This window comes from Silene latifolia, unplaced genomic scaffold (genome assembly GCF_048544455.1).
Source record: "Silene latifolia isolate original U9 population unplaced genomic scaffold, ASM4854445v1 scaffold_20.1, whole genome shotgun sequence".
Taxonomy (NCBI): Eukaryota; Viridiplantae; Streptophyta; class Magnoliopsida; order Caryophyllales; family Caryophyllaceae; genus Silene; species Silene latifolia.
The window spans coordinates 10633462-10647906 of NW_027413163.1; the positions used below are offsets into that span (position 1 = coordinate 10633462).

The 14445-nt window shown below is 37.1% G+C and overlaps 3 protein-coding genes across 5 annotated transcripts; 2 read left to right on the top strand and 1 right to left on the bottom strand.

Annotated features, from left to right (window-relative positions):
• The first annotated feature begins 512 nt into the window (after positions 1-512).
• Positions 513-7769, top strand: LOC141638380 (protein neprosin-like). Of its 3 annotated transcripts, none has more exons than XM_074447790.1 (9): positions 513-671; positions 907-2792; positions 4386-4513; positions 4603-4695; positions 5406-5636; positions 5843-5998; positions 6103-6156; positions 7025-7159; positions 7359-7769. In XM_074447790.1, the coding sequence occupies exons 3-9, from the start codon at positions 4394-4396 to the stop codon at positions 7728-7730; spliced, it is 1161 nt and encodes a 386-aa protein (XP_074303891.1). In that variant the 5' UTR covers positions 513-671; positions 907-2792; positions 4386-4393; the 3' UTR covers positions 7731-7769. The 3 variants fall into 3 exon arrangements, with proteins under 3 accessions (XP_074303891.1, XP_074303892.1, XP_074303893.1); XM_074447791.1 differs by having other exon boundaries at positions 7025-7114; XM_074447792.1 differs by lacking the exons at positions 4386-4513; positions 4603-4695; positions 5406-5636; ... (2 more) ...; positions 7025-7159; positions 7359-7769 and having other exon boundaries at positions 541-671; positions 907-1689.
• A 1416-nt stretch (positions 7770-9185) lies between these two features.
• On the top strand, positions 9186-11616 carry LOC141638484 (uncharacterized). The gene is made up of 2 exons (XM_074447898.1): positions 9186-9353; positions 10231-11616. The coding sequence occupies exon 2, from the start codon at positions 10292-10294 to the stop codon at positions 11462-11464; it is 1173 nt and encodes a 390-aa protein (XP_074303999.1). The 5' UTR covers positions 9186-9353; positions 10231-10291; the 3' UTR covers positions 11465-11616.
• A 296-nt stretch (positions 11617-11912) lies between these two features.
• LOC141638310 (VAMP-like protein YKT61) lies at positions 11913-13421 on the bottom strand. The gene is made up of 2 exons (XM_074447714.1): positions 13379-13421; positions 11913-12951 (listed from the first exon to the last, which is right to left on the bottom strand). Exons 1-2 carry the CDS (start codon positions 13419-13421, stop codon positions 12368-12370), a joined length of 627 nt encoding a protein of 208 aa, XP_074303815.1. The 3' UTR covers positions 11913-12367.
• Between the last annotated feature and the right edge of the window lie 1024 nt (positions 13422-14445).

The following is a 14445-nucleotide window of genomic DNA, read 5'->3' on the forward strand; positions in this document are numbered from 1 at the left end:
AAAAAAGTAGTTTGCTTTCAAAAGAGTATACATTTTATATTATTAACTTATATATGTTGAGAGATATTGAAAAGAGAAGTGAGTGACTCAAAATGTGAGAATAACATATACTCCCTCCTATCCATCGTTTTTTCCCCTTTGAAGTGGGCACGGGGATTAAGGTTGGGGAGTATAATATTGATAAATATATGAGTGGGGTTTGGTAATTGGAGAGAGGTATGAATAATTATGATTAATAAATATTAATAAAGGTGATGGGTGGGGTTTGGTTATTGGAGAGAGGTAGGAATAATTAGAATTAAATATTAATAAAGTATATAGTGGGGTTTGGTGAGTGGAAAGAGGTAAGAGTATAATATTAATAAAAACTTTCTCAAAAAGGAAAGGGGAAGAAAACCTGAATAATCCGTTTTAGGAAATAGGGAAGAAAAGAGTGGATAAGAGGGAGTATAAAATACTAGATGGAGTATCATTTTTTTCTGTTAAAAGTGTAAAATAGGCTCCCAATAAACGGAGATGTTTTGCCTCTTGAAAGTTAAGCGAGCAGTTTACTTTGAACACTCCCCCCATCCCACCTCTTGAAAGCCTTATCAGAACTTAGAAGCCTTATCACTTTTGAATTTGAAAGCCGTTCCCCTGAGCTTCGACCTACTGCTGCCCTCCATTCTTCTGTAAGTTTTTCTACTTTAATTAATCACTTTAATCTTAATTTTCTTCTTATATTCTCCATTCTCCATCCTTGTTATCAGGAGTCGTGTCCCACTTTGCCGTATAAGGCATATATGCTTACTGTATATCAACCACATTGATTCTTTTTTTTTTTAATCAAACGTAAACAAATGAATGAGACAAATGAAGTATCTTTTCAAACAAATGAATTTGGGCAATCTTGATATTCCTATGCAGGTAAAATTAGCCGATAAGCAATGATGGCTAATACAATAATGTCTCCAATACCCTCCTGTTCAATTACCAGAACTAGCAACAACAAAGTATCTAACCCGAGTTTTCGTGTAAAAGCGATGAGGGTCGAAAAATCGCTAGAAGAACTTTACAATGTGAGGGTAGAAAGGAAAGTATCTCCTGAAAGGTTAACAGAATTAGGGGTTTCAAGGTGGTCAATGTGGAAGACTGGCAAGTGTAAATTGCCTTGGGATTGGCATGTTGATCAATTGGTTTATATCGAGGAAGGCGAAGTTAGGGTTGTCCCTGAAGGGAGTAAAGGATACATGAGCTTTAAGGCTGGGGATCTCGTTCGCTATCCTAAGTGGTTTGAGGCTGACCTTTGGTTTAATGGATATTACCAAGAACGCTATCGCTTCAGAGCTTATGGTGATGATTAGTTACAGCTGTAGCTGTAGCCTGCCTGTAGGGTGCATTATCCTGCGAATTGTAGAACTGTAGTGTCGCATTGTGGCATGTACCCTGACGAGGTTCATCTGAATTGTATGGGTCTTATATCATCTTGCGAATTGTAGAACTGTAGTATGACATTATGGGCGGCATGTAAGCTGACGAGGTTTAGTGTGGTTGTTTCTGTACGAGTTGTATCGGTCTTGTATCAGTTGTATCGGAACGATCAGTTGCTTCTCTAGGAGTTTCGTATTGAGGAGCTTGGTTCAATATATATGAGGTTTATTTAGTCAAACATTTGAAAATGGCTTGAATAAGAAATGTTGGATTTGGTTATTTTCTTGGTGCTTTGCTTATATACATGGCTATTTATGTGATGATGGTTTAGCTCATGTATGATATATAGCTCAGTCTTGTGCCAACAAAGATCAGCATGTAAGTTCTTCATTTATAAAGCGATAAACTCTCTCCCCTTTCTTCAATTTGGGAGACTCGCATGTGATTTTTATGTTGGCTTGAGGTCTTCTTCACAACTTTAAAAACTCTACTGAAAAAGTGGATTTAAGTTGAATATGGCGGGAATAGTTCAATTAAAAATTTAAGAGTTTTGGTGATAAGTTTAGTGTTTTCAATTTTATTCCGAGAACACTGAGTGTGTGTTTATTGCTTATTGAGAATGACGAGGAGATGAATAGTTTCTTAAGGATGAGAAATAAGTTAATTTGTCACTGTGTATCGGGACTGAACCAATGACAGGAAAGTTTAGCTGAATGACATTGTTGAAGCAGACTCCCCCAATTTGATGGAAGAGAAGCCTGGTCTGAAAAAGAAAGTAATTTAATGGTCTCTAGCGCTGTTGAGGATCATGTTGAAGCATTTTTGGAATCTAAGAGATTTGATTTCAATGCAAAGACGACTAGGATGGGATTCACGGACAGTAAGAGAAATTTTCATTTATCTCAAGTGTCTGTGAATCTCGTCCCAGTCCTAGCCGATTTTGCTTTGAAATCAAATACCTAGCGACTGATTGTGTGTATTCAGAGCGAATAATTCAATGGAGTCTACCATACAGACAGCCACTGATTGTGTGTATCTATGGAATAAAGTCTTTTGCAGGTATTCGGAGCAAGTACCCGAGACGATTAATCCGTTAATTATAAGATCTTGTCCTCTTACGAAGGCAGAAAAAGATATAAGATTCTGTTATTTGCATCAGTTGCACTGTATCATTTATTTGATTTAATTTTGATGCTAATAGGATGTCTGTTTTTTTTTTTCTTTTTTTTGGTACAATGCTAATAGGATGTCTGTATGGTAGACTAGACCAACCTAAGAAATTGCCGTCATATCCACCGAGAAAGGGAAGAATTTATGCGGGTCCTGAAAGCTTTAATGGTGAAGATGCACTGGATAAGCTGCCTTTGTTACAGGTGCTTGAGGTACAACATCTTTTGTTATCTGTTGATTGATTTTTATCCTTATTAATCGTGGCATATTTTAAATCCTTTGTATATTACGAATCTTAAGAGATTCACTGGCAAAGGTTGAGCTACTGTTTAAATAGGGTGGATGTGGAGTTGATTAATTGTAGCTCTCAAGGCTGTGGTACAGAATACAGCTGCAACTTATAATTGCTGTAATCGTGCGGACCTCCCTAGGAGAAGTGTTGAATTAGTTGTGTTGGATTAGTAAGAGACTAAGAGTTGCATACGGATTTCGTACCTATATGGCTGAGTGTTGTGTTGGACATGTGTGCGGCCTCGTAATAAGTGAAAAGTCAATCTAACATAGATCATATAGCGATCAAGATTGATCGATTCAATAAATTTACACTGATCTTTGGATTAGTGTTTAAGATTTCAGTGATATGTAGCTAGACCTGCCAATAACCCGAACGACCCTATTTTTCTAGGTTCATTGCCAATAAGGTCGTAAATCTTGTTTGCAGCGCATTAAAGTGAACATGATATGGTAATAGGAAATCCATAAAGCTTGTATCTTCGTATGAGGCCGATGGAAATGAAAGAACCAGTCGATAAAAAGAAAATCTTTACAGTATTGAGCTAATCTGTCTTTATGTTTAGAAATAATTATCTCAACCAAATGCTCGTATATTCTCTGTGCTTAAAGAGAGGATAACATATTGGATCAGTCATACCTTGTGTTGAAAATCCATTTGTGAGAATAAGTGACTCCCATGATTTGAAATTGAGACCTCGAATTCATTGTGGCTAGAAAGAACCATCTCAACCAAAACCTAAGCTTAACTGAGGTCAATCAATGGTTTTATACCTATACTCAGCACAGATGTTTTAACCTTCTGAGCACAATTTTCAATTTTTATCTTAGCTACGCCATCTGCACGGTGGAAAATATTGCGGGCATTGTCTAGAGAAGTGAATGAGTCGTTTTTCAGTTTTTGGGTAGATTTTCGATTGTTATGAAATGTTTAGGCATTAAGTAAGTCTACCTGCAGTTAAGACACTCTCTTATCCTACCAGATCTTTTACCTATTTAGGCTTGTATCTGCAATCTGTCATATGATAATAAGGAAATAAATCAAACTACAATTGTTGAATACTTGAATTTATTGTCAAACCTAGGGATCTTCTGTTTATGCTATCGAATATACTGAAACCCCATCCCCCTTTCCTTTATAGCCTTGGGATATAAAAATGGGATCTTTCCCAATTTCTGAGTGTATCAATTTAAACTATCGATCATATCTGCAGGTTTTGTTGACCTTTTAGTGGTAATTTCCAGATCCTTGGCTATATAGCAGGCTTATGTTAATAACTTAATAGTAGTAATGCTGTTAGCTTGTTCGCTTCGGTCTTCAGACAGGATGTTTGGTCTGTTGGTTTTGTTCTTTTAGACGAAATGTTTTTTTTTTTTTTTGCCATGTTCTGGCCAACTGTAATAAGATTTTACCTGGCAAAAGAAAAAAAAATGTATTTGCTTGTTTTCGTACCAATGAGCCGTCCTCTAGTACCAGTTTCTTGTACTAAACTCCCGTAATTTATTTCATGCAGTTCAGGAAATGGTATTACAAACTGTAAGGCATGCTCTCTTGATATGTTTCCTTCTCTCAATTTTTGGCAATGCTGTTACGGGACTTTCTAGAACGGACGGATCAGAATATGTTGGCAAAACTGTTGAGGTAAACGATTTTGAGTGAATTCCATAGGAAACAATGGAGTCGTTCATTACTCATTTTAATGCCCCAACATTAATTTGAATGATCCACAGAGTGAAGATGGAGATATATACGATTGTGTAGATTTCTACAAGCAACCTGCATTTGATCATCCTCTCTTGAAAAATCACTCTTTCCATCCTCAGGTATTTCTCTCTTTCAACTTGCTGTATGAGACTTTCGCAACTCCCATCTGACCACAAAACAGTAGCTTTAGAAGATCGTTGTGGATACACGTTTTAGCATAGAAATGACATCTGTTCTCGACAAAACTACGCATCTAGGAGTTTATTTCATGCCAAAATCATAGAATTATCATTTGTTCTCTTTTTGCAAGTTACGGTACATTTTCATATATTTGTTCCCCATAAGCAAGTATATAAGTATAGAACCTCACAAACACTAGAAGTCCTATCGTGTTCATGTTTATGTCAACTATAATCAAGTCATCAGTCACTCACACTAGAACACGACTTGATTATATAAACAGGGCGTGACATGAACACAACTCAACCTTAACTTATCTAATATGTTATGAATAAGCCATTCCATTTTTCATCCACTGAACCTGTGTTTATGAACCCCTTCAATTTAAATTTGGAATTCATACCATATAGTTCATCGAAATCCTCACCTAAATTGTAGATTATTATGTGCTATTTTTATTTGGATCACAAGGAACGTAACCCATTTATACAAATGGATTACATGTGACGTGCTCGTGTTGATAAACGTCACCGCAACAAGACCCAAATAACTCTAGTGTTGGGTTCGACCATACAGGTCAACAAGTTCGTGTCATGTTATTCAATACTTGCCGACTTGATGTATATATAATTTGGTGCTCTTTGTGCAGATGAAGCCTACATTTCAGCCTCAAATGATTAGAAACAACGATGTCTCTTGGGAGATGAATGCAACCGAAACTGATATACCTCTATTAAAGGATGGAGGCTGTCCGCAAGGGACAGTTCCTATTAGAAAGATGAACAAGAGCAGTGGCATTTCTGGAAACAATGTACATCCACAACGATATTCTAAAGCTAAGATTTCGAATAAGGCAAATGTAAACGTATCTGGAACTATTGTAAGTTTTTCCTCTCAGGAATTAAGAAGATTTCAATGGCTTCTAGTTTCTATTCCTTGCGCATATCCCGAGTAGATATCACGGGAATGAGCACTTAATGACCTTATCTATAGACTACCATTTTGTAAAAGCATGTGTATGACTTGTTTCTTGAAGAAAGTTAATTCTTGATAACAAATGGTTTGCTTAAATTGTTTGTCATGTAGTTAGCGGTCGTTCAAACGAAAGGTAATATCGGGAAGGTTTACAACGGTGTTGGTGCAACTATAAGCGTTTACAACCCACGAGTTTTGCCATCCCAGTACAGTTCAGCAGAAATTATGCTTAAGGGTGGTACAGATTTTATTACTGCAGGATGGACAGTTAGTGAGCTGAACTCAACTTTTAGTACTCGTATTGACCATGTTTTTATTTATTTATTATCCAGTAACTACCATTTGATTTGTTTGCTGTGTTCATTTTCCAGGTGAACCCTATCAAGTACAAGGATTCTAAGACAAGATTCTTCATTTCTACAGTTGTAAGTCTCTTGCTATGTTACTCATATATGCCGACACAGTGTCAGGTGCAAGTGTGCAACACAGTGTCGAGTGTCTGATATCTTGTACACATAGATACAGTCAATCGAGTGTCGTATCTTGACCAATGATTAGACGTGAACATGTTTTGAAAAATATTTAAACAAGCCATGCTCCGTGCGAAAAGAAAATAGAGAGGAAATTTAATTCTCTTCTTTGGGTTACGTGGATAGACACGGAAATGTGTATGCTCCGCTAGATGTGTGGCCATACAAAGAAAGATTGATTGATTAATGAGGTGGTTCAAGAGAAGATAGGAGTTGTGTCAATTGAAGATAAGATGAGGGAAAATCGCTTAAGGTGGGTTGGCCATGTGAGACAGGACCACATGAGGCCCCGTTAGGAGGGTTGAAAAAGAGGGAGATGATATGACTATCACGGGAAGAGAAAGACCCAAACAAACACGGAGTAGGGTGTTTGTAAACGACATAAATTTCCCGGGGATTAGACAAATATGGCGTTGGAGAAGGTATTATGGAAAGAAAGAATCCCTCAGAAAGATGTAGTTTGATTTTTGCTCTACTTTTCCTTTTATTTTAAAGAAACCATTATTTTTCAACTTGTATTACTCCTTGTTTCTTAGTTTTACAAACCTTTTTGCCAATTCGTGTTAACTGGTTTCGAAAGATGATTCATGTTAACCACCTGGGACATTTTACGACTACTGTTATGTTCTTTTGGTTGAAGCCGCCTCCCCCATGTCTCACTCGTAATTCTTCTTGAAATGTTGTTGCATTGTTATGAATTTATGATATTGAAGTGGTGGGATTCTTGGTCTAATTGATACCCATATTTGTTTCGTTTTTACAGGCAGGAGACATGCACTGTTTCGATTCTGAATGCGGATTTGTTTTAGTCAGATCAGACTACCCCCTCAACTTTGTACTGAAACCAGTATCAGTAAGAGATGGGAAAATCTTCGTAAACAAGTTCTTTATCTATCGGGTATATACAATAACCTTTTAACATGGTATTAAATCTGGGCCACGACTCAACTCCTCTATGAGACCAATTCCGAGATCAAGTAGAGTCTAAAACCAAGATTTAATACCCCATGTTTTTCAAATCCTTTTAAAGCCCTAGTCTTTTTTTTTTTCATTGGGAAGTACTCTGTGTCTGATAGAAAAAAATGTTGATAAATTAGGATCCGACATGGGGAGCATGGTGGCTCCAATTTGGAATGAAAAATCCACCAATAACGCTCGGGTTTTGGCCACAGAAGATCTTTAAGGGTTTACAACAGTCGGCAACTTATGCAGCGTGTGGAGGAGAGGTGTATACTCCGGCAGGATTACAGGCTCCGGAAATGGGGACAGGTTATTTGCCGAATTATGAGAGGGATGATGCGGCGTTTTGCAGAGACTATGTTGTGGTGAATGATAAGAACACCATTGTAACTGTTAAAGACACTGAGCCTTATGAAAATAGTAATTTCTATGGTGCTATTGATCAATATAATAGGCCTGGTCATTACGTCATTTTTGGGGGCCCAGCTCATGTTGATGGTGTTTCATAAATCTCTTATGCATTTATTGAAAATTTTTTTTAGTCTCAATTATTTGTTTACCTTTACTTTTGACACAACTGAATATTTAACATCATGCAACTTTGAAATTTATGGTACTACTAAGGAACAAAATAAGCCATAAAAACACCTTGATGCAATAACGATAAAATTTAAAGGCATTACTAAACGTAAACGACTAGCTGAATTGGAAGGTCGAAAACATCAAGCAAAAGAGGGAGGAGCAATCCAGTAAGCTTGAGGACGAATGTTGGCAAGATCTCCAAGAGAAAGAAATGGTGTTAAACATTTTGTTTCCAAGTCATAGAAACCGAAATCATCAGCAACATACACACAATTCGACTTGAGCCCTGAACATTCACGAGTTGAGATGAAAAACGGCTCGCTATTTCTTCCTAAGAAGAGCGCCTGATCACCTATGGATTCTACAAATTTCAACTCCCCATCGCCCTCTAATTCAATCTTATACAATTCGATATCTTTAGTCTCACATTGAACCCCATCATCTTTAGCTAAATGTCTAATGACGAAGAACAAACTTGGATTATTTTCTTCCGTTACCACCAGGAATTTCTCGACATTATGTTTCCACGAATATTTTTTGATAGCTTTCGGATCCATAAACAAAGACAACTCACGCTTCTTCTTCACGTTTTTATCATCCTCTAAAGGATACCACAACTTAATTTGGAGATTCCCAGAGTTCTCTAAGTGTAATTCGTACACAGTGTTTGATTTCCTGTTATACGCGACTCGAGATATCGAATTAACTGGGCCTAACTGTTTACACCATCCATTAGCGTTACCAATTTGAACACCATGACCCGAACTCTTTTGGGTACCCTTCTCGAAAGAACATCGTGTATCTTGCCTATCTTCGTTTATAAGTACAAAGTTGTTTGACATTGGATCACCAGCCAGAGTAAAATGCAACCCTTCTCTATACATTGTTGATGTTGCGGGTAACTTGCGACAACTCGGTTCAGTAGCGTAAGGGTTAGCCAGGAATAGACTACCATCCGAATCAGTTTCGAATGCAACCCACCCTTTGGCCGACCCCACACAAATTGTGTTGAATGGAACGCTCCCATGTGCTGTCGGACGGTCGATCTTGATAATTGTTTTGTCGATTATATTCAAGTAGTTATCAGTTGGACCATTCGGACCGTCTTTAACATCAGGGAGAAGCATTAGCCATGGTGTTGATAATATTGGCAATGATGATTTGTACATGTTGATGATGAAAACTGTTTCTAGGGTTTTTTTTTTTTTTTTTTTCTTTTGTTACAGTTTTAGGGTAAGTTATTATTATGGTCTACTTTATATTGGACTTGAAAACCAGGGGCGGATTTGTGGGCGGGGGGGAAAGTGAGGGCACGTGCCCTCACGTGCGAAAACAAAAAAAAAAAAAAAAAAAAAAAAAACCGAAAAAACGATAAACTGAACCACACAAACATAAACAGTCAAACAAGGATAAACATAAACTCATAAAGACACACAAACATAATAGAACGATAAAGACAACCACCACCTGCCGCCGGCCGTCACCGTCTGCCTGGTGTCTGAGTGTCTGACACTCCACTACTCGCGGTACTACTACTCGCCTGCTACTCGGTATGTGTTCTCAGAATCTCAGTTCTTACTTCTCTTAATTTCTTATAATCTGATTAATTCGATTAATTTGTTGTTGATTGTTGATTATTTCGATTAATTTGTTCCCCAAATTCAATTAATTTGTTCTTACTAGTTTGATTAATTTGTTCCCCAAACCCTAAATCCCAAATTTGTTCTTGTTAGTTATTAGTTTTGATTATTTCGATTAATTTGTTCCCCAAATTCAATTAATTTGTTATTATTAGTTTGATTAATTTGTTCCCCAAAACCTAGATCCCAAATTTGTTCTTATTAGTTTGTAAATTTATTTATCTATTTGTGTAATTATTATATTGGCTTGTGTTAGTGTAGCTTAGAATTTGTGTAGAATTTGTTGTTTGTTTGTAGATGATGAAAATGAATAGCTTACAATACTTGTGGAGTCGGAAGTCACAAAAAACCACATCGACCTCTTCTCCATTGTCATTAGAACCTCAAATTTTTTTTGAATTTAATGTATAAATGTTGTCCGCAATTTAATGTATAAGTGTTAGTGTAGCTTAGAATTTACTATGTATTGACGATATTTGAATTTAATGTATAAATGTTGTCCGCAATTTTTTTTTTTTCTTAATGTGCCCCCCCTTTACTCAAATCCTGGATACGCCCCGGTTGAAAACAGGTAAATCGTGTCGAGTTTAGATTTTTTTGGTTATCAAATCAAATCTCCTTTAAAGATAGAGTTTCTTGTTTCCAAAGCTTTAGATATCCAACGTGATTATATTATATGATATATATTATTAATTAATTTATTAATTAGGTAAAGATTTTTTTTCTTAGCAATATATATATTTAAAGATAGGAGTATTTATTTATACAATTCTAAAAATCTTATTAGGTAAAATCTTCTTCTTAGCAATATATTTAAAGATCTAGAGTACTGCCGGTGCAAACGTACAATGGCAGGGGTTGCATTGACAATTGGCACGAGACGGTGCCCGATAATATTACCGCCGACACCGACACCATGGCTACGGGTACCGGTGGATACGGGTGAGTCAATGTTCGTTGAGTTTGACAATTTCTACAACATTGTAGACAAGAGACTTGTCAAGCTTGACAGAATGAATGCATACAGTATCGATTGTAACATATTATGCGTTGGATCAAGTCGCGGGTCACTCGCATTTGTCTGCCAAAGTGGAAGGGTGTATTTCGGGTATCCCCTTGCTGGTGGAGGAATGAAGGGCGAGATCTATGGTGACCAAGAATTTGACGACAACCAGTACTGGATCGACAAATCTAATCACGGTCTTCACTCGTTGACCCGATTTTACACTAAAATCGGCGATCTTGAAACAGTTCTTTGTTATCCGAGGTATCACCCTCAAAATCCAACCCCTGAGAATTACCATGATTTTTATGTTCAATGGTCATGTAGTTACCCTGGTAAATGGACTAGGTACCCTAACTTATTCCACAAGGACGATCCACCTATCGTGTATTGTGAGAAGACTAAAACGGTTTATAAGCTTTCTTGTAATTGTAACGGTCCATGGGTTGTTGAGTTATGGGATATGTCTGATGAACGTATAAATGTCACTTCTCGGATTAATGTAGCATTCGATTCTAGTTATGAGATTGAGACCCGTGAGAGAGAGTTGAGGGCACGGTGTCATCAGGATAGATATTTGGTGTTGACTGGAGAATATGGGGGTGGGCGAGGAGACTCGGTTTTGTACCTTGTTGTACGGCACCACAATAGGGAGCTAGGTGTTTCTCAGACACGTGCAATGGACGTGTTTAGGTTTGATTTGGTCCGAGGGAAGATGAGTTATACGACTGAGCTTGATGATCACGCGTTTTTCATAGGGCAAGGAAGTGACTCATTTGCCGTACCAGTTGAGAAATGTGGTCCTGGTGGGTTAAAGCCAAATTCGGTTTATATAGCAGATGATTTAAGGGTGTTTGGTTTGAAAAACAGATCCATAACACCTATACTAGACACAGGGGATATGTCCATGACGCGGTTTCAGTCATTATGGATTCCACCACCAACACCCAAGCAGATTGAAGAAAGTAAGAAATGGATTAAGCATATGGAAGGCGGCGATGAAGAGTCCCCAATATAATGCCACTCAAATAATCATGCTCTTCACATATCTCACTCTTTTCGTATTGAATCATTTGGCCTAAATATAGGTTTCTAATCTTTCTATTTAATTATGTTCCTTCATTTTATATACGAGTATAATAAAATGACGATGATGCTATTCTGTCTTTATTATTGTTGTGTCAAATTAAGGTAAAATGGTTCATTGAACTGCCTAACTGATTTTGTTATGTCGAGTGGACATGTAAGATCCGTATTAGGAATAGGAAGTCCGTCTTTGCTGAAATTTGAGTAGGGAGTTCATCCTCCGGTAGTCATTCACTTATAAGGCGTTTAGTAAAACCACACTCGTTAATTGGTTTTATAAGCATAAGTGGAGAATCAGACGCAAACAGTGAGTAGTGACACTTATTTCCGCTGCTAAGTTGAGACCGCGTAGAAGGATTTGAGGTGTCGAAAGACTATACCATTGGCCTATAAAATTGTATGACAACTACCAACATAGCATTATTAGTTGCAAAAGCGCGAATAATGATGCATATGTTAGTTAAATTGTGCTCAATTGCTAGTAATATTTCTGGAATGCGATTCATTCTTCTTCAATAATTTGGGATTTGATTAGAATTCTACTGTTCCATTGATAGAAAATTTAGGTAAACGACACTGTAATTTGCTAAAATTACAGTAATTTAAATAATGGATCAATCATCAATATATGCATGGATTCAGCAGTAATCAACAAATAAATGATTGTTGAAAAAGAGAATGAAGATCAGAACAAAGCACAATGCAATCATGTCACTGAATACGGAATGAAGTTTTGATTGATTTCGAGTGTTTTGGATAATGTCTTCTGCAAATTAAACCAATGCTAGGTATTCAGAGAAACAAACCGGGGGCTGGTAATTTATTAGAGTACGCATTAGAGAATATTACAGAATGAGTTGGTGTTCTTCGCCTGGTTGTAGAATTGCATGCGTTGGTGTTCTTTGTCTGCTCGTTGAATAACGCTATTAATGGTTCTGTGAAGTATAATTTTGGTCTCATCCAAGTCCCTTTGTATTTTTAGCAGCTTATCAGTTTGAGCTTCCCTTTGTATTTTTAGCAGCTTATCAGTTTCAGCTGGATCCTGATACTTGGCCAAGGCTTCATTCAGATAAGCCCAGGGTTGTGTGCTGTCTCTAGTCACGGTTTTCCACGAATCGCCAAAGTTGTTTTCGTATTTATCCAGCACCTTGTTTAGCAGTAGAAACGAACTTGAAGCAGGATAGTCGTCATCCATAAATCCCAATGCACAAAGGCCTCCTCTATTGTACGCATGAATTTTGTATCCTTCATGTCCAACGGTTTGACGTTGACCGGCAGGAATACGCTTAGCGACCATACGAGAGACCAAAACTATGAATTTAGTAATACTATACCTCTGTAAATATCCAAATTGGGATAAATCTGATGCATTTGCTAATATCCTAGGGTTTTCATCGTTTTCATTAATCTTTAAGATTACTAATTACTAAAGCTGTTATTTTCATCTTCTTACGTCTTTTTTGTTGGTATGAGAAACAGAATAGTGAATAATAGAATTGTAATTACTATTGATGCATAAGCATGTATTTTAGTATTTATACAAAAGCCAGAAGGTAAAGATCAATGGAGAGAAACTAGACTTCCATATAAATACGGAAACTACGTAACTTAGTAAATAAGATAAATTAGAATAATATTTTCCTACTTTATCTTTTCCTAATATTATTAGGACAATATAATCATAATATTCTCTAATATATCCCTAACTCTGAGAGCCTGTCGTCCTACGACCTAGTAGAGCTGTTTATGGGTCGTCCCGTTCATTTGGCTCGGCCCTTCCCGCCCGCTAAATAAGCAAGTACGGACAAGATATTTTAAGAAAAATACAAAAGTCCGACCCACTAACCCGCTTGTCCGTGGGCCAAAAATGTATCCTGAGCCCGGTCCATGTCCGAACCAAACCCGCATTTGAACACCCTACGTCCTAGGAAGAGGAACAAGGTATATATAACATTTTGTTCGTTGCATCACTTGCATCTGTATCATATATCCGATTACTTTTATCGTTGATAATAATAGATATAAATATAATAGTTGGTCTCAACCATCACCTTAAAGGTTTTGGTTGAGTTGGTTCATCTAACCTGGTATAGCTAGTGTGACCTCAAAGGTCACCGGTTCAAATCCTATACAGTTGCTCGAGGCCGCGGGCATTCGAGTGAGAGGGCATAAGAGAATATAAATATAGCGTCTTGTAGCGAGTTAGATAAGCTGCCATTTTCACAGTTGCAGGGGCATCTTTTGTTATTTGTTGATGATTTTTATCTTTACTTATCTTGGCGGAGTTCATATCCTTTGAATCTCAGGGAATCTTAAGAGATTTACTGGACGCGAGTGGAGCAACCAAAGTCGTATATAGACCTGACAAAATAGAGTGAATTCGAAAAATCGATCGAAAATATCTGAATTGACACCTAGCCATACATCTGAAAAGTATAATTGAATTTCACTCCGAAACCTGAATCGACCTGAATTGATTCGAAATTAAACCGAATTTGTTATATCCGAAATAGACCCAAGATCGAATGACCCTGAACTGTTTCAACCTGAATTGTTTTAATCCGAACCGATATATATCTGAACCTATTTCAACCCGTACATTGATGATTGAAACCCAACATTGAAACCCGAAATGATCCGAATGTACTTAGGCGTCACATTTAAGGTGTAATTTTTTACATGAGTGTCACCCATTTGACGTCAATGAATTAATATAATATCGTAATTATACAAAAAAAACATTATATATTACTCCCTCCGTCCCGGTCAATTGTTATTCTTTGGTTTTGGCACAAAGACCAAGGAAAGAGGAATGAACTAATTGAGTGAGAATGATCAAATTGCTCATCAAGTTCATTCTTAAAATAGAAAGAACAACAAATGACTGAGACACCCCAATATGGAAAAGGACAA